The sequence below is a fragment of the Terrapene carolina genome, unplaced genomic scaffold, assembly GCF_002925995.2.
Source record: "Terrapene carolina triunguis isolate 2854851 unplaced genomic scaffold, T_m_triunguis-2.0 Scaffold130, whole genome shotgun sequence".
Classification (NCBI taxonomy): Eukaryota; Metazoa; Chordata; order Testudines; family Emydidae; genus Terrapene; species Terrapene triunguis.
This window is the reverse complement of record NW_020664481.1, coordinates 3097590-3123695: the sequence shown is the minus strand read 5'-3', so window position 1 is coordinate 3123695 and position 26106 is coordinate 3097590. Positions and strand designations below refer to the sequence as shown.

General features: G+C 39.6%; 1 protein-coding gene across 1 annotated transcript; it reads right to left on the bottom strand.

The window, feature by feature from the left end:
• Positions 1 to 335: 335 nt before the first annotated feature.
• RAD21L1 (RAD21 cohesin complex component like 1) lies at positions 336 to 26038 on the bottom strand. The gene is made up of 12 exons (XM_026652886.1): positions 25895 to 26038; positions 24625 to 24754; positions 24154 to 24253; positions 21973 to 22079; positions 20839 to 21024; positions 17060 to 17161; positions 16122 to 16235; positions 13907 to 14136; positions 10499 to 10601; positions 7304 to 7443; positions 4903 to 4980; positions 336 to 524 (listed from the first exon to the last, which is right to left on the bottom strand). Exons 1-12 carry the CDS (start codon positions 26036 to 26038, stop codon positions 336 to 338), a joined length of 1623 nt encoding a protein of 540 aa, XP_026508671.1.
• Positions 26039 to 26106: the final 68 nt, after the last annotated feature.

Genomic DNA, 26106 nt, shown 5'->3' with positions numbered 1-26106 from the left:
CAAAATTTGCTTGAGTGGAATGCTTATTTTTAGCTTTTCTCCATTAACAAAATATTGAACTATTGATAATATTAAACAAAATATTTTTTAAAAAACCTAAACCTTATAATAAACATCTTCTCCATGGATAACCATGAAATATATATTACACCTACACAAGCTATTATATAACCCGGAGAGGAGATGCAAGGATGATATAGGGGGAACTATTTGTCAATTCCCCATGGTCTGATGAGACCTTCAACTCCCTCCTCTGGAAAAAAGAATTTTTGAAAAACTCAGAGCACAATTTGTAACCAGTCTCTCTGAATGGTATGTGTCGGTTATGCTAGCTCTCAGATAGTATGGAACTTTGGACCCACAGTTGCTATAATATCAGCATAGGGAGCACACTGAGTAAGCTCAATAGCCAGCTGTTTCTTTAGAACAAGGAAGCCGTAAAACTTGGCTGAAACTTGTTTCCGGTCATTGTTCTTACAGAGCTCCAAAAAACTGACAGAACTCACTCCTGATTTGTTGATGTACTGTATAGAAAAAGAAATTGAAAAATATAGTTAGGTCAGTTTAACTGCTAATAAAACTAGATCCCATGGTGTTGGAACCAAGGTACTGATTTTACAAACATTTTTGCACAGGAGTAAATATTTACAGGATTGAGGCCTTAAGATGGTTTCTTATCTGTATGTTTTAATGTACGTAATTTTCCTAAAGTTCTTTATAAAATTTACAGTGTTGCTAACTCTTGCAATTTTATCACAAGTCTCACAATATTTTGTGTTTTCTTAAACCCCCCCCCCCCCACTTCTGGAATCAAGAGATTGCATGGGAATCTAAGCTTTCATTTAAAAAAAAATTCTAGCCTTTGTGGTTGTGCAGAAAAGCTTGAAAAGATAAAGCAAGTGAATCCTAACGGGGCCAAAATGCAAAAGGCAAACAAAAAGAACCTAACATTTATTTAAAAATCTCATCATTTGGGGGGTCTGAGTCACGGTTTTTGGATGGTTGGAGTTGGCAATACTGTTGATGATACAAGATGCAATGTATCCCATAAAAATCTACTTAGGCCTTGATCCTGCAAAACGTTACATGTCTATTTACAGTACAAGTCATTAGTTCCATTTAATTCAATGGGACTACTCAGATCCATAAAAACAATCACACGTGTAAGGCTTTGCAGAACTGCCAGTCCTTATATTATAATTTACTGTGGCTTTTGCTATCTTCTCTTCTAAGTACAGCAAATACCATTAAAAATACAGTAAAGTCTATCACAACTTGGTAAACGTTTGTGTGATTTTTGTAAATGGCCATGTGTGTGACTATGTAAACATACACACATGTATCACACCGGATATGTGTGTGTACACACACACACACACACACACGTATATCACACACAAAAACTATGTTAAAAGAAGATTATTAAGGTTGCAAAATCAAGCACTCCAAAGTTAGGAAATGCTAGAATTAAGGTTGCCTGTACCCCCCTTGTATGTTTGCATTATGATACATTCTTTAATTCTATGATCACTTACTATTTTTTTCACAGAATCCCTGCCTCATTCAGTGCACAGAATAGTCTATGCTCAATTAATGCACAGCTATTCAATATTTTGTTTTCTCCTAATTGTTCAATGTGTGGCCCATGCCTTATTTACCACACATTATTCAAATCTTGTTCTGAAGAGAAAATTAATTTTCTCATGGTTTTTCTATAGTACTCATCACTATAGCATCAAGAGAGTGAGGCTTTATAAGGGGGTCTTGCCCCCTGTACCACTTCAGTTCCTTCCACTGCTAACCCAGAGAAACCATAATAAGACTTTGAGAAAGAGGGGATGGTGGGTGGGAACTGTGAATATGCAGTCATCTCACAGAACTCTGGTTACAAGGAAGTAACCTTCATTTCTTCTTCGAGTGGTTCTGCATATTCCCAATTATGTGCAGTGCTGAAAACTCAGGAGGTTGGAACAGAGTCCTAATTAAATAATGACTGAAGCACTGACTCCAGGAGTGGTGGAAGCTCTCTCAAAGGAGGGGGGGCACCAGCACCCGAACCGTGACCCCAGCTCCCGTGCCGCCCCTTCTCCCTGAGACCCTGCCCCCACTCCGCCTGTTCTCCCAAGGCCACCGTATGTAGGTTCAATATGGATGCCATGCAATCCACCAGGTCGTAGAACTGAAAAGTATCCTCAGAAGGGGAAGAAGCAGACAGCACACCCACATGCTCAACAGCTGACGTCAGCCCATCAAGTGACATCAAAGTCAGTATCCATTTGTTCTTGTTCAAAAAGAGGAGCTATCTCCTCATCCTTCTCTTCAGATAGTGTATCAGGTACCATTGCCTGAGCTGCCAGTGGATCTGGTTCAACCAGATCCAATGATTGCTGAGACACTGGATCCTTATCAGATGAAACATCACCTCTCCATCCATAAGGAGGCTGATTCAGAAATTCCTGAAGTGCAATGCAACGGGGCCATGGAGACTAGGACTGCCAATCTCTCCAACAGATGGGATCCGGAAACACACCATAGGAGGAGAAGCAAAGGAGTGAGGGAACCCAGGCGGAGGAGGCATGAACTGGGATGAATCAGGTGTCTTAATTCTTTCTTTCCTCCTCTAAATGAGGATACTACCTCAGAACCACTATGGATCATACCAGAGACAACAATGGAACCAGAAGGCAAAGAGAAATAAAAGGTGAGAAAGATCTGCCAGAGGATCTTGCAGGAGTCTTAGGAAGAGGATGCATTGATGGATCTGGAGAAAGAATATCTCCTCTGCTGTTCTCTTTCCTGGTGAAGAAGACATTGACCATGGAATGGATGACACCCATCTCTTCTTCATCGTCCTCTGCCTCTCAGTTGGATCTGATGAGTGATGAGAAGCAGGAAGGTGCACATCAAACACCACTGTAAAAGTCCTCTTCAGGTCTGAGGACAGTCTCTGAACAGAAGCAGAGGATGGAGCCTGTCCCATAAACTTAAGTACCAGATCCAAGTTTGAAGTTGAACCCAGAACCAACTAGGGTTTCAGAGTCAGAACCACAAACGCCATGTCAGACTTGGATGGAGCTGATAAATCTGACGTACAGAATCTGGCATTGCTAACACTGGCTGTCTTCTCACTTGTCTTCTTCCATAAGCAGAAGCACCTTCAGTCTATTCTATCTATCTTTGCATGCTCTGGGCATGAAATCCTGGCAAATGGAACACCCAGAAGGAGAATTATCTTCAACCCAGCACTTCAGACATCTAATGTGGTCATCCAATGCCAGGAAGACAGCTGGGCACAAAGTACATCTCTTAAATCCCAGCTTCTTCTTCTTCCACTGTTCCGCCATATCATGGAACCGAACCTACCAACTCTCCTTAACTATCGACACTTATTACTTAACTACACTGCACACTAAGAACAACAACTAAAACTATCAAAGGCACTATCAAAGGAGGAAAACCCCTGGATCTGAATGGACTGGAATGGTTCACTTCTGTCTGCTGCAGCAACTGGAAGGAACTGAGGTGGTAGAGTGCAGTGCCCCCTTACATAGTCTTCCCCTCAGAACATTCAAAAGCATTGAGGGGAAGGCTGGGGCGGGGGGGGGGTGGGGGTGAACATGCGCTCTAATAGGCAGTGCTTGGAGAAGGTTCTACTGTTAGGTGCCACCAGGTGGGGCAATATTCATAAGTGGGAATATGCAGAGCCATTTGAAGAACTATTAATTCTTTACCCCAATCTCTCAGACCCAGTCTCCCCACAGCTATCTCCCAGGCCTGGTCTCATCCCTCTGTTTTTCATTCCTCCCAGGCTCCTCCACCAACTGCCTGGCACAGTCATCTGCCTCCACTCCCAGATCTGGCTTATGTCCCCTCTACATTCAAAACAGACAGCTGCCTCCTCAGTGGTGCCTCAGTGCCAGCCTGGGGGCAGGGGAGAGAAGGAGGGCATCAAGAGCACAGGAGAGCCAGTCTCCCTGCTCTCACTTCTGATGCCTGGCCCACAGCAGTCCAGACCTGTAATTTCAGGGAAGTCCTGCCCAGTCCTGGGCTGAAGAATGCCAGATTCTGTATGAACCTTCTGAGTTTTTAGCTGTGAAGCTCTACTAAGCAATTGTTGCAATTGTTCAAAGACTTACACTTTGGCCAAATTTGGGCAGATTTTCACAGGGAAGGCAAACAGCACCTCCCTGACATAAAGGCAAAAACCTTTGTCAAATTTCAAGATCCTGCTCCAAAGCATATGGACACAAGAGCGTCTTAAAATAAAGGTCATCAGAATTTTTTTAATATGGGCAAAACAATGTACGTTTCCCTAACATCATTCTGAGAAATGTCTGAATCATTTGGGCTGAAATTTTCCAAAAAATTTAGCCTGATGCAGACACCCAGCATGTAAAACTTTAGCTTGAACAGTTTGGCAAAATTTGGCAAAGTTATGAGCAATTGAAAACAGGGTCTTACAATGGGAAGTGTCGGGCAACCTTAACAATAGCAGTGCTACCAGACCCACCAATAATAAAATCACGGTCCAGTGTTAAAGCAAACTTCAGAGTGAGAAATCAAGTACTCCAAAGTTAGAAAATTCTAAAAATTCCAAAAACTGTGCAGGATTTGCCACTATACAAAGCATTCTGAAGCCTGAGTATCCATGTCAACACACAATAAAACGTGGTTGTATCACACATGAAACTCTTACAGAGACCAAGTATCAGAGGAGTAGCCGTGTTAGTCTGGATCTGTTAGTCTTAAAGGTGCCACAGGACTCTCTGTTGCTTTTTACAGAGACCAGTTGCACATGTAACGTATCAACAAATAGCAAGTGGTTGTACGTTATATTTTATGGTTCAATCCAAGTCAATAGCTGATTTAAAAAGCATCTAATGGCTAAATCCAACGTCATACCCGTAAAGTGTTCAATATTCGAAGAGTTCTTTTGCTCCACCTTCTTTCTTCACTGTCTTGATCATTCCTCACCATCTCCTGAATAGGAGATTAATACAAGCATTAGATGTAACTTATAAAAAATCACATGCCAAAATGTTAAAAATGGGACAAGTATTTTAGCTCACTCATTTAAATTTCAACAGTTATTTACCTCCCTACCTGGTAAACTTCACTTTTGAAGGCTGCAATTTTTTTCTTATGTGGCCCATGTGTTATCTATTTTGACAATGCCTAACCACATCAGAGCTGTATTAAGGGGGAAGCTGGGTATTTTGGTAGTTGTGTAGGGGACAGTTGGGGCTTTTGGCACCTGTGGAGTACTAGGCTGTAAGGAATTGTAAAAACATTAGATAGCGATTGCTATTCAGATGGGCTCAAATCTTGTTTAACAGCATTTTACTTACTATGCAAGCAGCCCCACTGACTGCAGTGGGGCTACTTGCAAAGTAAGGCACTTATCAATGTGAATAAGCATATCAGAACCTTTTAACTATTTTGCTACTGTTCATGGGCCAATCTGGCATTTAAAATGTTATCTCTGTATTTTGGAGTTAATGACCTATTAAGATGAATGGGGCACTTCACACCACTCATAGCTACTGTTTCAAGCTGCCTGCAGACTCAAGTTTAAACTTGGTGCAAGTTTTTAAGATTTTTTTCACAACCATTAAGGTCAGAAACTTTTTTTAAATGAAAGCTCACATTCTGCAGCAAGGAGTTGATTCAAGGCAAATTCCAAATGCTTGAATGGTGGAATACACGGGGCCTTACCAAACCAGGGTTTCATATTTGTGCAAATTTTGACACCCACAGGAAAAACTTGACAAACATGAATTCTACATTTTTAAAATAAATAACTTCTGTATTCATTTTTATTTGAAATTTTGGAAGGATATTGTTTTTAATGGCTTCATCCTCTCCTTACAGAAAGGAGTATGTACTACCAGTCTTTAATATCTCAGTATTTTTTACAGTAACTAATTTCCCCACCCCATAGGCAAGGCACAGACTTGTGTTCTGCAGGAGTGATTGCAATGCCTCTGCAATCTCCACTGGAGAGTCGCAACTACCAGATTCATAGTCAGTGTGTATGCACAGACTCCGCCCCAGCTTGTTCCCAACCCTCACCTGCACCAGACTGTTCAGTCTCCCTCTGTGGTGCACAAAGGACGTAGAGGTCCCACCACACCCTTCTACAGTGCACTACAGCATGGCTTTAAAAGGAGCAGAATGTATTGTGGGACCCACCACATTGGTGTAAATTAGGGTTGCCATATCTGAACTTTCAAAAAGGAGGACACTCCATTGGGGGGGTAGCCCCGCCCGCTAGCCACTCCCTCCCACTTCCCGCCCCCTGACAGCCCCCCCAGAACCCCTGACCCATTCAACCCCCCCTGCTCCCTGTCCCCTGACTGCGCCCCTTCTCCAACTCCCCGGCCCCCTTACCGTGCCGCTCAGCTTAGAGCAGGTGTCTGGCTCCGCGCCCCAAGGAGCGCCCCGCCCCGCCCGAGCGCTGCCGAGCGGCATGCTGAGGCTATGGAGGAGGAGGGAAGCGGGGGAGGGGCTCTGGCTGCCACTGCCAGCGCCACCACCGTGTTCCCTCACAGGCACACAGCCCCACACCCCAGCACTGCCGAGCGGCGTGCTAAGGCTGCAGGGGATGGGGAGAGCCGGGAAGGGGCTTTGGCTGCCGAGGCCCCAATGCGAGCGGCACTCGGCTGTCCTGTCAGCCGCTTTTTGGTCCATAAATAGCCGACCGGGGGGGAAATCCCGGACATTTTTAAATTTCTAGAAATCCCCCCTGGACGGCTATTTAAAGAGCAAAAAGCCGGACATGTCCGGGGAAACCCGGACGGATGGTAGCCCTAGTGTAAATATAAACTTTACGTTATAGCAAAACCCTCAAATTAAAACTAACAAAACAGACATTTTCTAGTTTTGCTAAGGACACTAAAAGACTTTATAATGTCCAGGGTGATGTTACTAAATATGAGGGAGATCTGAAATCCTATCCTTGATAAAAATGGCCATAACATGTATCTTTTTCAGCACACATAAATAATAATTAGGTTAAATTCATAAGTAGTTTATAAAGAGTTAATAAGTGAATAGCTATTTTAATAAATGGTTAATAAATTGGTAGAGCATCCAACAAGTTTGCTTATAAACATGGTTTATAACCATCCATAAGGCATTTTACTAATTTACTTAAAACATCTATAACACAAGCTACTCATGCCTGTAACATACGTAGTAAATAATTAACAGATGTTATAAATCTCTGTAAATGGAAACTTAATATAAAGCGTTGCTAATAAAGACATGCATTGGTTCTTTTACATTTATTGAAGGTGCTTACTATAGCCTCATCAATTTTATTAGCATCCTCATTTCTGCCATTCTGTAATGCCAACACAAATGAATCATCAGTAATAGTTCTCTCCGTTTCTGTATGAGCTGACTCTTGCAGGTAACTTGACTCTTCTATTATCAACATCTCTATATTAACAAGAAAACAAAGTTTAAAATGAAGTTACACTGACTCTCAAAAATCAACCACCATTAACACCTAACAATCATGGAGGATAAGAATCAAAATGAGTGCTGAGCAGGAGCTGCATACCCAATGGTACTTTGGGACAAAAAAACTAGTGGAAGAGTTTTCTTGGAAGCATTTAAAGACCGACCTTTCACTTGCAGGAAAACTGTGCAAACTTTACAAAATACATGACTGGTTAAGAAGCAGACTTATTTACCATGGAATAAACACTGTTTTCCACTGCAAGTATAGTTCTCTCGACACATCCTACAGTGAAATTCAGCAAGTGACAATATCACATTCTACTCAATGTGAAGTATAATGCTAGTAGTCACATTCTCAAATTAATAAAGGAAGAGGAGTAAATAAGAAAAGGGACCAATTCCAGCACTGGAATAAAAGGTGCAATTTCTATTGTTTTCTCTGCACTCATTTATGCCAGGGCTGAAATTGATCTAAGTGATACTAGTGCCAAAAAGAGGCGGAATGGCTGTATGTGCTGAGAGAGCTAGTCTGTGGTCTGTAACACTTCTGTCCACACTTCCTTTTGCTTGTTTGGTTACCATGGGTAAGTAGACTTAGCAAGCAGCCATCATGCAGAGGTGGATTAATGTGTATGTGATACAGGCTGGGTATGACGTGCTGTTTATTCACTACCATTGGGCAAACATTAAAGTATGCCTATACATTTTTATAATTATGCCATGAGGCTGCTCAAAATGAACTGGGTGAATCTGGGTCTGAAAATCTTTTTTAAAAGAGACTGAGTACACTGCTAAGTACTGAGGAAGAATAATTGTGGATATAGAGGTATCCTAATCTATTCCTCTAACTAACTTCTTGACAACATTACAGATTGTTTTCTCTAGATGAATTGAGAACCAAAAATGGGTGGAACACCTGTAATCAAGCATTTCCGGAAGAAACATGTCTCTTTCTGGATGTTCTGCAAAGTCTCAGTCATCCAGAATAGAATAGACCTAAATACCTGTTTTGGGACAGTGGGCTATTATTGATCAATCTCAGAATAAAATGAAAGCCTTCTTTGGTTTCAGTGGTGTCCTAGATAAAGAGACCCTCACAAACCTAACATACCACAGGGAGAAAAGGAAGTCTACTAACAAATGTACTATGCCTCTTATTCTTAAGCATTTTTTAAACAGGACGTTGAAGTATTTTCAAAAGCAAAATATGTATTTCTTCTTTATAACTAATTAGGGCTGTCAAGCAATTAAAACAATAATTGCAATTAATCACACTGTTAAACAATAATAGAATACCATTTATTTAAATATTTTTGGATGTTTTCTACATTTTCAAATATATTGATTTCAATTACAACACAGAATACAAAGTGTACAGTGCTCACTTTATATTTATTTTTGATTACAAATATTTGCACTGTAAAAAACAGAAGAAATCGTATATTTCTGTTCACCTAATGTAAGTACTGTAGTGCAATCTCTTTATCATGAAAGTTGAACTTACAAATGTAGAATTATGTACAAAAAAATAATTGCATTCAAAAATAAAACAATGTGAAACTTTAGAGCCTACAAGTCCACTCAGTCCTACTTCAACCAATCGCTCAAACAAGTTTGGTTACATTTGCAGGAGATAATGCTGCCTGCTTGTTTACAACATCACCTGAAAGTGAGAACAGGTGTTCTCATGGCACTGATATTTACGTGCCAGATACACTAAAGATTCATATGTCCCTTCATGCTTCAACCATCATTCCAGAGGACATGAGTCCATGCAGATGATGGGTTCTGCTCGATAACAATCCAAAGCAGTGCAGATCGACGCATGTTCATTTTCATTATCTGAGTCAGATGCCAGCAGCAGAAGGTTGTTTTTCTTTTTTGGTGGTTCGGGTTCTGTAGTTTCCACATCAGAGTGTGGCTCCTTTAAGACTTATGAAAGCATGCTAGACACCTCGTCCCTCTCAGATTTTGGAAGGCACTTCAGAGTCTTAAACCTTGGGTCGAGTGCTGTAGCTATCTTTAGAAATCTCACATTGGTACCTTCTTTGCGTTTTGTCAAATCTGCAGTGACAGTTTTCTTAAAACGAACATGTGCTGGGTCATCATCCGAGACTGCTATAACATGAAATATATGGCAGAATGCGGGTAAAATAGAATAGGAGACATACAATTCTCCCCCAAGGAGTTCAGTCACAAATTTAATTAACGCACTATTTTTTTAACGAACATCATCAGCATGGAAGCATGTCCTCCGGAATGGTGGGTGAAGCATGAAGGGGCATTGCAATGCTGGCTACAAAAGTGCCATGCAAATGCCTGTTCTCACTTTCAGGTGACGTTGTAAATAAGAAGCAGGCAGCAGTATCTCCCGTAAATGTAAGCAAACTTGTTTGTCTTAGCGATTGACTGAACAAGAAATAGGACTGAGTGAACCTGTAGGCTCTAAAGTTTTACGTTGTTTTGTTTTCGTGTGCATTTATGTAACAAAAAAAAAATTACGTTTGTAAGTTACACTTGCACAATAGAGATTACAATACTTGTATGAGGTGAATTGAAAAATACTTTCTTTTGTTTATCATTTTTACAGTGCAAATATTTGTAATAAAAACTAATATAATGTGAGTACTGTACACTTGGTATTCTGTGTTGTAATAGAAATCAATACATTTGAAAATGTAGAAAAACATCCAAAATATTTAATACATTTCAATTGGTCTTCTGTTGTTTAACAGTGTGATTAATTATGATTAATTTTTTAACCACAGTTAATTTTTTTGAGTTAATCGCGAGAGTTAACTGCGGTTAATTGACAGCCCTATAATTAATATAATTGTTGTAACAAATTGGTTAAGAGGGTAACCAGTTTTCTTAAGCTTTAAGCTTTTCTTGCCTTTCTGGTTTGTGCAGTGATGCACATTGAATGTTTTGTGTCTGAAACACTAAATAAAATGTGTGAGTTTAAAAAAAATATTTTCTGGTGGTTAAATAATAAAATCAGTTGGGACAAGCAGAATTATAAAAATCTCACCTGTAGTCTCTCTCTCTTGTCTTGTTTCTTCAGTTTCAGACTCTGTCTGTATACCTTTTCTTCCAGTCTTAAAGCCAAGATACTTAAAGCAATTTGCAAACAACTGTAAAAACAAAGATTTGTTTCTAGAATGTAACTTCAGATTAATAACTAACAACAAAACATAACAGAAAATACAAGGAAATGATGGACAGTTACTGTATATTAATTGCTTTGATCCAGAATTTAGAGCCATTGACTCAGACCCTGTTAACAAATTTTGCTGAGATTCTCTAAGTCAGGAGTCCTCAAAATTCATTGCACTGCGACCCCCTTCTGACAACAAAAATTGCTACACGACCCTAGGAAGGGGGAGCATTAGATGTAACTTATAAAAAAAATCACATGCCAAAATGTTAAAAATGGGACAAGTATTTTAGCTCACTCATTTAAATTTCAACAGTTATTTACCCCTTCTGACAACAAAAATTGCTACACGACCCTAGGAAGGGGGACTAAAGCCTGAGCCCACCCGAGCCCTGCCCCTCCGGTTGGGGGGTGGGGTAGGGGATAAAGCTGAAGTCTGAGGGCTTCAGCCGCAGGCAGGAGGCCTGTAACCTGAGCCCAACTGCCCAGGGCTGAAGCCTTCAGGCTTCAGTCCCAGATGGTGGGGATTGGGCTTCAGCTTCAGCCCCTGGCCTCAGCAAGTCTAAACTACCCCTGGTGACCCCATTAAAACGGGGTCGCGACACACTTTAAGGTCCCAAGCCACAGTTTGAGAACCGCTGCTCTAAGTGAGAAAGTGGCAAAGCTAACATTGGGCTGGATCATCTCTCTCTCCCTCCCGCCCCCCCCCACCAATAATGAACCCCACTGGAGTGGGATAAGGGAAAGAAAAATCTGTGAGGTTATTCACATGGGAGTTTCTCTCATATATAGTTGTGGGGCCATGATTTGTCTCCATGTGGAACAGGGTGTGGCTCTGTCCCTAAACCTTGCAGATCTGAGGGATCTGTATGGATCCAAAGGATTAACAAGAGGTTAGGGCCACCTGCATGGAAGCCTGTGCCTCAATACCTGCTCTTGCACTCCAGTGTCCTCTTCCAGGAGCTCCCCTGGAACACTCTTAAAGGGAGGAGTGACCCATTAAAGAGGTGCCCCATATAAAAGGTAATAGAGCCTACATAATCTCTGTGGGGCCAGTAGGGGGACACTATATGCTTCCTTTTGCCTTACTCCCACCCAGGTTGGGCTCTCCCAGCAGTCTTCATCCCATCATGGACCCTGAACCTACAGAAGGTTGTCTGGAAGGTCCCTGAAATCATGGGAGAGGAAGCAAGGAACAGTGCCACCAAGCAACTGATACCTCCCTCCTGTGTAAAAGAGGTGAGGATCCATGCCTGGAAGGTCCTTCCATGCATGATTTGACCTATTTTTCCAGCCAACATCCTTCAGCATAATAATAAGACAGTGTTCAAGAGATTCTTATCTTGTAATGAGCTAAGAGATGTAGACATGGCTGGATACAGAGATACGTTTTAGGTCAATGGCACACTACCTAAGTACATTATTATCAAAAAAGATGTAGTACAGTGTCTTATTGCAATTAACCAATGAAGGTTTGTACTTAAAATGAAAAATTAAAACCATAAGTTGAGATTTTGAAAGCAGTGGAGGGGATTTTGCTACACAAAGACATGTATCTAAATCCCCTGCACTGCTTTGAAAATATTAATCATTATATTTCATGCAAATAGCCTCACTGGTTTCAATTGCCTTCCTCTAAAATAGTTAATAAAAGGGAAAATTAAAAACATTTGAAATAAAAATATAAACACAGGTATACCACAGGCTTCTGGTTTAAACATACACACTGTTGTTCAGGATTCACAACATACTTCTTCCTTCTGCTTTGCTTCAACATTTATTTGACAGAAGTCTTCTTGTGATAATGTTCTATTCTAATTACTTTATTTCCATTATACTGAAAGACTGAAGTCTTTTGTCTAACACTCGATGGACCAAGATAGTGACAGCTGTTCACTATACCATTATTGAATAGCTGAATTCTGACTGGCTTAGAGAAATGACTTGTGTGCTTCCGATAAGAGCTTAAAGTACAGTTTTGTTTTTTTAAAGTATGTTCTACTTGTAACCGGATGAAGTTTTATTTTAAATCAGTAAATAAGTAGCCACCACCAGTAATCTGATTAGCTGGCACTATTTCCCTTTGGTGCAACTGAAAACATGTTTCAGAAACTAAAATGAATGAAATGACAATTTCAGTAAAACTGGACATGTCCACAGATATTTCAAACAATTTTAACACCATTTCTCTGTAAGGCCTCTTGCCTTATAAGACTGTTAGAATGTTCTTTCTAAGAGCTGGTCCACACTAACCCCCCACTTTGAACTAAGATACGCAACTTCAGCTACGTTATTTACGTAGCTGAAGTCGAACTATCTTAGTTCGAACTTACCGCGGGTCCACACGCAGCAGGCAGGCTCCCCCGTCGACTCAGCGCACTCCTCTCGCCGAGCAGGAGTACCGGCGTCGACGGCGAGCACTTCCGGGATCGATTTATCGCGTCTAGACAAGACACGATAAATCGATCCCAGAAGATCGATTGCTTACCGCCGGACCCGGAGGTAAGTATAGACGTACCCTGACATAAGGCTCTTACTACAACAGTACAGCATCAGGTCAAGTCACACATTTTTCCTCAAGCTGATCTTATTTGGTTCTATGGATTTAAAGGTTAGTAATTTTTTTTCCTGGAATTCATTGTTCAAAACTAGGACTTCCTAGAATATAATTCCTACTCAATTAGATTATAGTAATAAAACAATAATCATAATACATTTGTATTTACTTGGCAGCCTGAAGACCTCAGAACACAAACAAAAAAACAAAAAAAAAAGTACTTTGAAATCTATGGATGGAAAGCACTATATAATATTTTTATTACTATTATAACAAACAATAATTGCAGAAGGTCAATATGGTCTAGTACTAATTACAGAGCAATAAATCAGAAAAATAATAATGTACCAGTGTGCAATCAACGAAGGGCTTATATGTGAAATCACAAACATACGCTCATATTTCTATGCCCTCTTGTACTGATTCTTGGAATTTTGAAGATTAAGGGCCTGAATTCTAGAGATGGCAGACTTTTCTGTAGAAGCAAATACCAGCGGATACAAATATATTCATCAGATGTCCAATTACCTGAATTTCTGTACAATTAGATAATGTTCAATTATTAATATTTTCACCTGCAGTTTATTGGATACACAGTTATTTGTGCACACAAAATGAAGCCTGCAGAATTGGAGACCATCTCTGATAATCAGGTCCTAAATATGCAACAATCCCATCACGTATATGGTAATGTCGTAACAGCATACAAAGGCATAAACCTTTACCATTTGTAGCTCAGCATTAATCAAAGGCTGTGTAGTACGGGACAGAAGTTTATCCACTCCTCCTGACTTCTTCCACATCATCAACTTTCTTGTAGGGGGTGCAAGATTCAACATAGTAAGAGTATCCATGCAGTTGCTAAGCTGTTTGTAAATAGTACTGCTGCTGAGCTCCTTCACTACATCAACAAGCAACTTCCTCTTTCTTTTAAAGCTCCTTCTCCCTATGACAACTAAGCATAAGAAACAGTCACAAACATGGACGTTTATCTCTTTTTCTGATGGACACTTGTCTATTACTGTACTAGAGGTGTTGGGTATCACAGGACACATCGGAAGTAAATGATGCTATTCAAATTGAATTATTTTTTCCATATTTTCATTGTTCAGCATGTTGGTGATCTGAACAGGAGCTCTCCCTTACTCATAGTTCTGATGACAGCACATACTGTAACAGGAGTGTGGAATGGGGAGGGGCTGGCTTGTGATCTTCTTAACGCAGAGACTTGGATATTAGGCCATCCTGACATTGCTGACCTTCCCCTGGTGGGCCATTTCCCCCACTTTACTCCCAGTCCTCAACTCTCTTCGTAAAACATTTCTGCAGCAACTTAGAAGGCATTTTGTTTATTGCATGTGTACTGGTAACTCGCCTTGAGAGGCCAAAAGTATCACCTTCATCTCCCACACCCTCACATCCCGAGGTCAATCTTTCAGCTTAAAAAAAAAAGAGTGTCAATATGGCAACCACCAGCCAAACAATAAGGGACATTTTGACTCCAGTTTAGAACATTTTCCTCTAATTTCTTGTTGAATTATGAACATATACAAACAAGTTCTGATGCTTTAAAACTTAAGCATGAATATAATAGTTGGAATAAAAAGGACAGGCTGGAAATAGTTTAGAAAAAGGTTGAGTGAACAGGAGAATTACATTGACAATGAGGGGACCTTTTCACCAAAAGTTTTCAGAAAGACAGCCTCTTCATTTTATTGGGAATTCTGTATACTCTCAAGTTCAAATACCTCTAAGTGCAGGAAGATTTATGAATATTGTACTCAAAAAGCTGTAAAGTAATGGTTTATTTAAGTAAGAGGACACGATTAAGTGTGTGAGAGACAGGCATTATACCTCGAAAGCAAGTACCTTCCACCAACAGAAGTAGGTCCAATAAAAATATTATCTCACCTCCCTTGTCTCTCAGGCAGTTTACTCTAATGAGAAGTTAGCCAGGCCAAGAATTGCTAACGTCCTTAAAAAAGTAGTATTTTAGGATTAATGTCTGGTTTTGTCAGTTTTAACCCTTTAAGATGTTGAATGAGGAGACAGACACCAACACATGGAGACACACATTTATGATATACATGCATCTCAATAGTCATTTGGCAGGAAGGTTGGAAAATGTAAGCATTCTAAGGTTTAGTTTCAATATGAATGGTGGGGGTGTTTATTTCATAACATTCTTTTCCATTGTACCATTTTATATATTTGATAACACCCACAAATGTACCACATGAGTTGGCCACTGGATGAAACAAATTACACTTTCATTTCTTGTATCTCCAAGGACTGATGATGTCTCTTTGAGACTTCCAACTTTAATCTTCTTGAATAAACTGACTTTGAACATCTGTTAATCAGAGTAATGAGGAAAAATTTTCCTTTTTCAATATCTTAGGGAAATCTTTATGTTTAAGTAAAATTAAGACCATGAAACAAAGCAAACCCTGAAAATTCACCCTGGAAACAGAAAGTCAATGTTGGTTCTTTCTGGCTACAACTCACCCACAAAGATTCTGCAACTAGAACTGAGTTAACAATTCTGTTGATGGTATATGGGCCAGAATAGAATACAGTTCACTCTCCTATAGCAGTATTGGTTTTGCATTGCTAACAGGAGTGAAAAATAATAAAACTTATTTTAGTAAGTGGAGAGGACTGTGAATAAACATTGGGAGTGGATCAGTTGATGTAAGAAAATGCCCTTTTTGCACAGTCACTTTTCAGAACAGAACTGAACTTTGACAGCAGGAACAGATGAAATGTAAGTAAATAAAAATAATCTCTGATACAAATATTATTAGTAATAATGAATGAGGAGAGTAAAGCAAGTAATATAACTAGAATAATTTTATATAACATGCTTTTCAGGGTTTTCCATGTAGCAGGAATTGTAATATTTGCATGCACCTAACAGGAAACTGATTGAACTCTGACCTGTAGCATCAACGGGCTCAAGTGTAAATCCTTCTTTTTCATTTGTCAACAGCGTAGTTTCACTCATCTGGTGGCTTTCTTCTGGATGCATAGAACCTACATAGCTGAAATTCACTGTAAAACACACATCCCACAATCCAATAAAAATATTTTAATTAATTCATTTGGTATCAAAACACAAATATTAGAGTTAGAAAAATGTGTGTAAGTCTTAAGGTACAACAGAATTTTTTTCTCCCTGAAACTAATTTCTAAAATAATATTTTAATACACATATTTTGCACTTCTGCAGTTTCTTTCATTATAGGAACATAGGACTGGAAGAGACCTCCTGGGCCATCAATTCTAGTCCCCATCTATCACGGGTAACTCCATCAGATAAACTCATACATTAATTTATCAAGCTCCATCGTAAATCTAGATATCTTTTTTTCCCAAGTACACGTACTGGAAGGCTGTTTCAGAACCTCACTCATCTGATGGTTAGAAACCTGCTTCTGATTTTCTGCATAAATTTATTCATAGCCAGTTTATACTCATTTGCTCTTGTGCCAACACTGCCCTTTAGCTTAAATAGCTTTTCTCCTTTCCTAGTGTTTACTCTCTTGATGTATTTATAAAGAGCAGTCATATCCCCTCTCATCCAAGGAGCTGATATCAAACTAAACCTCACAACATCCTCTGAGGTAGAAAAAAGGTATAATGTAAAAACATGTTTATATCAATGTCAAGTTACAGACAAGAAATTCCAAGAATTAATTATACCTGAAAGGGGAACAAGTATAAAAGAAAAAAGGAAAACAGAATCCAAGACAGTACTGAAGCAAAGGATACGATTCTGATCACATAATGCCCGCATAACACTAGTATTATACATTAACAAATCAGTGAAGTGCTGATTTAGGTAATCAGAAGGAACAGAAACACTACAAACTCACCCACTGCATTATCATCAGGGAGCTCCTGTGACAAAGGAACTTCTTCCTCCATATCAAGAATGTCATAAATTAGGCTATTTTGCTCAGTCTTCAGCAGATTTTCTTGAAAATAAAATGCATCATTTTAATCACTCTAAGCTTTAGTGGTAATAAAACGAATGACCCAGCCAAGTGTTACTATTTAAATATTAGTCTTGCGTTTAAAGCAAGAGACCGACTTAAACAAGTCTAAAGATTTAGAATTAAAGCTTTCTTAATACAAAACAATGTGTATAAAGGAGAGAATTAGACTTAATTTTGAATTTTCTGCCTTTCCCCTGTGAAAGTATGATCTTTAATGTGGTTTAAAAATAGTTTTTTATATATAACTTCCTTATTCTAAAAAACAAACCCCCAAACCTGTTCTAGCTTCTATACAACGGTAATCACCAAAAGCTAAATATCTACATTTCAAAATTAAAACTAATCTGTACATTATCATATTTTACAATACCCTACGGTATATCAACTACATTAATACAAATGTCAATTTATATCTCAAATAAAAAGCTATTAAGTAAATCATAGGTGATCTGGTCAACAGGGTAGACATATATTAAAATGTTTTAAAATAGCATTATTTATGCAATAAGCCAGCAGAATCCATTATAATGAATTATTTAGAAGGAATTGTATAGAGCTCAATCCTGCAAGATGCTGTGCATCTCCTGCGAAATCAATGGGAGCTCAGGGTGCTTGGCTAATCAGAAGAGGTGTGCAGCACCTTGCCAATGAGGCCTCAGTGCTTACAGAGAGTGCTTTATAATTAGTAAAATTCTATGTGAACATGTCAAAATTGATTAACTCATATTACAGATTAATCACTTACGAGACAGCTGTTTGTAAACAAACTATTTTGAGATAAATAAGCCGAAAATAACACCATTCTTTGGTAAAATGTCTATTATTTTATATTTTTACATGTTTTGCAAAATCATAATGAAAATTGAACAGACCACGCACAAAGTGTACTTAGCTGCTCTTGCTATTATGAGGAGGATGAAATTAAAAAAACGTTTATGATATTTTACTTGTCAAAAAAAATTATTCAGATAAGTGGGCATCTATGTTTCCGCATCTATGTTTCCCCCCCTGAAAGTTAAAAACAATAATTTTTTTCTTCTTCCAGCACTTTAAAAAAAATGTGCTTCTGAGTTAAAATGTGTATACCAACTTTTATACAAGTTTTTTTTTATAGTTTCATTATTAACCCTTAAAATAAATGGTTTGTATGTAAATTTTAAGACCATTAATTATAGCTATTTACAGTGCTGGTCCTTCAAAACTGCAGGCATGACGACACACTTGAGTTGCCATTAATTTCCAAATATTTCTTTTGAGAAAAGTATTTTGTTGTAGTACAAAGGAAAGGCTGTAGTTCTAAAATGTTTTTGCTTGGATATAGATGCAAAAAACAAAAGCTGAGGAAAATGTACTGAAACCGGTTTTAAGCATAAATTTCAAATGATGATTTACTTGTGATGTTTTATTATGGAAGCACCACTTGCAGTGACATAGGGCATGGCTACACTTGCAGATGTAGAGTGCTGTGAGTTAAACCCGCCTTCAGAGAGCGCATTAGGGAAAGCGCTGCAGTCTGTCCACACCGACAGCTGCTTGCACACTGGTGTGGCCGCATTTGCGGCACTTGCAGCGGCATTGGGAGCGGTGCATTATGGGAAGCTATCCCAGCATCTAAGTGACTGCAACGTACTTTTCAAATGGGGAGGGGGGTGGAGTGTGACAGGGAGTGTGTTGTGTGTATGTGGGGGGAGAGAGAATGGGTTTTTGGGGGGCTGAGAGCATGTCTGCATGCTGTCTTGTAAGTTCAGACAGCAGCGGACCTCCCCCTCCCCCCGCCTCTCTCTCTCTCTCTCACACACACACAGCATTCCCGGCTGTCAGAAATGGAGCTTTCAAACGGCATATCCGCATTCCTACAGTGATTAAAAACAATGACAAGAGTGGCCACTTGACTTAAGGGGATTATGGGACCTTTCCGGAGGCCGATCACAGCGCAGTAATGCAACACCTCGTCCACACTGGCGCCGCGGCGCTACAGTGGGTGCGCAGCAAACGTTATTCCACTCGCCGAGGTGGAGTACCAGGAGCGCTGTAGCCGCAGAGTCAGAGCGCTCTATGTGCCTTGCCAGTGTGGACGGGGAGTCAGCTAGGGTGCCTGGGGCTCCTTTATTGCGCTGTAACTCACAAGTGTAGCCAAGCCCATGGTAAAGGCAGAGCTGAGTTTTGCACTTAAAGCAGCGACTCAAGCGCTTTGTTACATATGAAGATACAGCATATCCTTCCCCAAACTGCTGTACTTACTCTTTGGGAACAGAATTAATTTTCTCAGAATTTACAAGTAAATTGTTAATTAGATTGAGTTAAAATTAATTAAAAAAGAGATCCTCTAAAAATGTGGCATACAATGTAGGGCTGTTTAATTGTCCTGAATGATCTTAATAACAGAATAATACAAATGATTCAGACTTTATTTACAGTTAAAACTCACTCCATAGACTACATCTGAAGACTTTATTTTTTAGGATTAATGGTAATTTCTCCCTGTTTATTCTTTATAGCTGAACGTTTCTCCCCAGCAAGGGGCTAACAAATAACATTCCATTACAATTAATTCTGTCTAGAACTGCCCTCTTTCAAAATGCATGCCACCCCATTTTTCTCAAGAAGACTCAGAACATAACTTGTCCACAGTTAGGTGATCATTTTGAGAAGGTCACCTATCTCCCATTGTTCTCAATGGGAGTGTGGCCATAGGGTGCTCTTAACAAAAAAGTTGAGTGGCTTCACTCTTACTGGAAACAGTGGAAAGTAGCGGTCATTTTTAAATGGGGTATATTGACTGAGGGAAGATATGGCCTCAGTCCTTCTGAGAACAATGGACTATTGAAACCATTTTGCAAATGGGCAATTCTATGTAAGTTTCACTGAAGAAGATTCTTATATACAAGCTTGTGCTGATGGAGAGACTTTCATTGGTTAAAAAAAATGACAAAAAGTGACAATTAATGCTAAACATTTATTTTCAAAAGCAAACTGTTGCACCAGATCTACTAAACAGAGGACAGAAGGGGGAAGCCAGGGATATAGTGCGGGAGTGGATCAGTGGGGAAGGGGAAAACTGATTTGTGTGCACACATATGCACGTGCTGGGAAATGTGGGGTGAAGGAGAGCAGGCCAAACAGGTGACACAATGAGGTGAAATAAAGAAAAAAACCTAATGTATTTTAAAATATCACTTTAATTGAATCTGGAACCCAAAACATTAAAATGCTTTAATCAAAATCATATGGTTATTTCTTGGTGTCACAAAAGGGCAGAGTTAAGATTGTCTGAATGCCCTAACTGTGCATTTCCATATCTTAACATGTTTGAATTTCTTTTAAGTTTAACTTTAACTCTCAATTTCCTGGTTTTATAATGCCTGATTGTGGAATAATTGGAACATTCCCGTAATGTATTTTACCCTAAATTGCTGATATGTACTCTCAACTTTAATTTCATTTTAACGGAGTTTTTGTCTGGGATTATATAAATGAGCTCAGTTTATTATTAAGTAGTGAAAAACTAAAAGTGCAAAAGGAAACACACAGTAAATTACAGAAAAAATGTTTTCAAATGCAAGTTCTATTTTTATTTACATTTTGTGAGGGGTTTTTACAGTAAAAATACTTTGGATAGAATTGATTGGATTGTGTTAATCTATGACAAACCATACCAATCATATCCCCAGGAACATCTTCGTCTCCAAAACCATCGAGTTTGAATCCATGTGTGTCGTCACGTAGTATAGATTTGTCTCCAGTGGTGCTCACTGAGCTGTGATCAGGCAAGAGACTATTAGTACTCATTAATATGCCATCATTGAAGAAGCTATGTCCTCTTAGTATTTCAGTCTCCTCACCTGAACAAACATATATAATTATTGACAACTCCTTCTGTCAATACAGATAAAATACACATATGTCAATTTCCTCAGAACTTTATAAAATTCTCAAAATGAGGTTGCATTACAGAACAAACAATTTCAGCTAATTCAGTAAAAACACAAAATATATTAGGCTATGTCTACACTGTGCACTGTACAGTGGCACAGCTGTGCTGCTGTAAGGTATGCAGTGTAGCCGCCCTTTGTCGGCAGGAGAGAGCTCTCCTGCGGACAAAATAAAACCACCCCCAATGAGTCAGGTGTGTTTGTTTTTTCCACACTCCTGACCTACAGAAGTTTTACCAACGAAAGTGTAGTGTAGACATAGCCTTGGGCTTGATTCTCCTTTACATTAAGGCCTCTTTACATTCCTCTATCAGAGGAGTGGTTGTGTTAGCTGCTCAAGTATGATCAGCACTCAGGCTTTAATCTGTATTCTCTGATGGGCCAGCCAACTCAAGTGAGAGATTTTTGTGTGTGGACGGGACTTGGGTTGGGCTTAGGTAAGAAGTGAAGTTAATTTTGCAGTGAACACAAGCCTAAATTGCATATATTATGTTTACACTTACTTAAAGGGGCATCAGCATAAATGAGAATTATGCCCATTAGGTTTTAAGTCACTTAGAGCCCATTTCAAAGCCCACTTTAGCCAACAGGTGGATTTTCATTGACTTCAATGGTCTTTGGATCAAGCCCAAAGAGAATAAGTAGACTCCGTAATTACAACAAGCAAACAAATCCTTCATATGAGTAAAAATAAGCTTTATGAACTTGCATACAGTAATTAAATCTTAAAATGTAATTTTATAAATCATTAACAATGCAAATGCATTTGCTTATGAAGTACAATTCTAATAATTTAGAAAAAATGGTGGTAAAAATTCTTACAAATTTTTCAAAGTCTAATTTATCAGCTGTTCTCACCAAAATTCCCATCACTGGGAAGCACAGTCATTCTGTAATCTTCCGGAAGTGTGATGTCTTCAGGTCTGCTCTGATTCAAAGTAAAGTGTTCAGCAACATCAATGGCACTAATGAAAAATGTAAAGATACAAAAAACAACATGAATTGAAACCCATTGGCCATGTTGCTGCAAGGCAAAAAGCTTGTAACCTGAGGGTTCTCAAACTTCATATGTTTTTCTTTAAAGACAAAAAGCAATAAATTATTACTTTTTAAGGCTCCAAAACACCCCAGCTGATGTCAACTCTTGTTCAGGGAGAAAGGCAATCTCCTAGGCGACCAGAACCCAAACCACTTAGGGCTTTATTGATTAAAACTGACACTTCTAATTGCATCTAGAAGCTAAAAGGAAGACAGCATAGCTACTGGAAAATAGATGCTATATATTCCCTACATTTGATACCTCGAAGCAAACAGGCAGCTGCCTTCTGTACTTGCTGAAGCTTCTACGTAATCTTCAAAGAAGTTTGCACAGCACATTAAATAATCTAGTCTCAAAGTCGCAGAGGTACAATGACTATGGTAAGGTCCACGCTGGAGAGAAAAGCATTTAGGGAATATCTTCACTACCAACGTTAAAGCACTGCCACGGCAGTGCTTTAATGTGGCTGTGTAGTCGTGGCACCAGCACTGGGAGAGAGCTCTCCCAGCACTGTAAAAACCCACCCCAACGTGAGCAGTAGCTACCAGCACTGGGAGTGCGGCTCCTAGCGCTGGTGCAATGTCTAAACTGCCTAAACTGCCACTTTACAGCACTGACTCTTGCATTGCTCAGCGGGGTGTTTTTTCACACCCATGAGCGAGAAAGGTTCAGCGCTGTAAAGTGGCAGTGTAGACAAGGCCTTCGATTAATGCACTGAGGGCAGGTCTTCACTACCCACCGGATCGGGGGATTGATTTATAGCGTCTTGTGTAGACGCGGATAAATTGATCCCCAAACACGCTTTCCGTCGACTCCGGAACTCCAGCTCGCAAGAGGCGGAAGCGGAGTCGACGGGGGAATGGCAGCGGTCGACTCGCCGCCGTCCTCACAGCCAGGTAAGTCGACCTAAGATACGTCGACTTCAGCTACGCTATTCGCCCCCCCTGTGTAAACCAGGGCTTAAAAAGAGGAGCTACTGGCTACTGACACTACCTCCAACTACAGGAGCAATTTGTAATCAAGATATATCCCTTGACTGCAAGCCTGCTTGACAGGGGAAAACATCATCCCTATCACGTTCTACAAAAACTTATTTTTGCCTATCAACCACACCTTCATCTTGTCCAACTTCAGCTTCTATGAATTTTTTCACATACAAGTCCCATTTTCTGCCAGATACAATGTCACATAATGGACTCCTCAATATAGCATATCATCTGTAAATTAAACCCTATAAACTCTTTAGGTAATTTGAAAAAGGGAGCTCCATCATTGTTCCTCACACAGTGGCACATTGTACTACTTGATTAGACTGAAAACAATTATGTATTTTTTATCTGTAAGCTACAGGTTTTCTGAAATTAGATTTATAACAAAAAATAGCAAAGACTTTCAGATCCAAAATAACTAAATTTATTGAGCTGTAAAAGGAAAATGTCTGTGAAGGTGTACTATGCTTTGGCTCTGACCCTCACTAAAGTCCATCAGAAACAAGTGTTTTAGTTCCCAGCTCTTAGCTTTTGAAGTGTCAGCATGCTGCCTCCCATAGCCTACCAGCCCTCAGGGAGCAAAAGACCAGAATTTTAAATTCAATTTTAGATCATAGCAGTGAAAGACTGCTATGCCATGGATCCAGGCTACCCTGTTCTTACAACTGAATGAAATTTAGGCTACTTGGGCTGCCTCCTCTGGAGCACAGCAGTTCAACTTTTCTGTATCTAGTATTCATTCAAATAAATTAAATGAAAAACTTCTAAAGCCTACGCTGAAACAATTACTTCATTGTGTTCTGTGTTCATAAAATGGGATTGGAAGAACTGTACCAATACATAATTCTATGGCTTAGAATATGGAAGAATCAGGTTATCAAATTCAAATAACTGGAATGACTGTACCACCTGCATGCTGAGTAAGGGTCAGGTAATAAGCAAGAACATACATTTTTACCTCTGAGAAAATGAGGCCAGACAAAATATAAAAAAAAGTTGAGAAACATTTACTTCAAGTCAGGTAGCTGTGTGTCAAAATCAGGAAATTCTTCAGGCAATGTAATGGAATTATAAGCAGCTTCAAAGCTCTCTTCTGGAAGATCAACAAGTCCTAAAAGAAATGCAAAACATAACAAAATGAGCAGTGATAAGGAGTCATGTTCTCACAAGTGTTTACAATAAGACTGTTAATCTATCAAGGAATTCTGTTGCCATCATAAACTAATGGGACTTTTAGATAGAACAATGGCTTTCAGCAGATCATAACCTTTCCCTTGATACATCACATGACATGCTTTAGGTGAAATATCACAATTATATATAAATGATGAATATGGGAGTTACGGGGCACTCCCCCGAGGTATAGAGTGTTACAGTTTAAGTGTAGACCTGCCCTAGACCATAAAAAGGTTAAAGGACTTGAGAAAGATCATATAATTACTCAATGGTATGTTTAGGAATAGAGCAGAATTCGGTACATACCTGGACGAAAGGCCATCTTCATTTTCACTAGAGCTTCACTGCAGTCTGCCAAGAGGTACTTTGCCTTCCTATGATAGATTCGCACCACTCCCAAAAGCAAGTGTCCTGAGGTGCGCAGAGCAATTTTAACCTTTAATAATTTTTTTAAATGGTTCAAGTATTAATATTTGTGCCAAAATCATTAAGACAAAATAATTTCAGTTATTATACAAAGCAAAAGGTGTACTAGTGAAGTCTTGGAAAAAATTCTTTATCTGCTAGCTAAGTATAGAAAAGGAGCTCAATTAAACAATAAAACAACACAGTATGTGTCATTCTGAGATATTCAGGCTAACACAGGGTTGGAGCTCAAGAGCTATTGTCACTGAGGCCTTGGCTACACTGGCGCTGTACAGCGCTGCAACTTGCTGCACTCAGGGATGTGAAAACGCCCCCCCACCCCGAGCGCAGCGAGTACAGCGCTGTAAAGCGCCAGTGTAATCAGAGCCTGCAGCGCTGCACGGTCGCTCGCAGCGCGACTACACTCGCACTTCACAGCGCTGCCACGGCAGCGCTGGGAAGTCCCGAGTGTAACCAAGGCCTTAAAAGAAGACAATTCCTGGTGGATAACGTACTGGACTAGGACTCAGAAGACTTCGGTTCTGTTCCTGGCTCTGCCACACTTGCTATGTGACCTTGGTTGGGGCATGGGCTTACCACAGGAAAATGATAAAAGACAACACCACCACATCACCTGTGGGCGAACACTGTTCACTAAGTGATCACTACATATCTGACCTCTCAGTCCTCATCCTCAAAGGAAACCTGCACAACACCTTCAAAACATGAGCCTGGGAGATTAAAGGCGTAACTTTGATAGCCACTAAAAATCATGGGAGCAGAGAGACTGAATTTATTGATTATTATAACAATCTATGCCATTAACAACCCCCCCCACCAGCTGCCTTCCCCCTCTTCCATTGCCCCACTTCACCTCGAAGGGTCCCTTGATATATGTTAACTACTTATGCTAAACAAGCTGTTCCACGTTGTATTTAGCAGTGGCACTCTGAGTACCTTTCCCACACGTGAAGAAGAGCTCTGTGTAAGCTGGGCTTGTCTCCCGCACCACCAACAGAAGTTGATCCAATAAAAGATATTACCTTACCTACCTTGTCTCTCTGACTTCAAATATTGACCTTTACAATATTTGTTGATATATTCTTTTTCCCAAAAAAAAAAGGATCTACCTTTCTACAACTAGACTTAAACATCTCAGTCAGTTACATACCTTTGGTGAAATTATCTTTTCAATAGTAGTCTCCAAATTGCATTCAAATATGTGAGTTTTTGTGAGCTTCTTCTCCCAGTGAGCGGCGAGCCATATTTTGGCCAATGGCCCACGCTTGTTCATAAACAAATGCATATAGAACATGTTGCCTATACTCAGTAGCTGAATTCACGTGAACTAGGGAAAAACATAAGAATTAATCTCAAAAATTT

Bases quoted from the DNA above. Each gene is read 5' to 3' on its own strand.
- RAD21L1 (XM_026652886.1), bottom strand. From the start codon at position 26,038: ATGTTCTATATGCATTTGTTTATGAACAAGCGTGGGCCATTGGCCAAA. The intron at 17,162-20,838 runs GTATGGTTTGTC...TTTATTTTCAAG, and splicing joins TGTTCCTGGGGATATGATTG to AAAATCTGCTGAAGACTGAG. The intron at 7,444-10,498 runs GTGAGATTTTTA...TTGTTAATATAG, and splicing joins ACAAGAGAGAGAGACTACAG to AGATGTTGATAATAGAAGAG.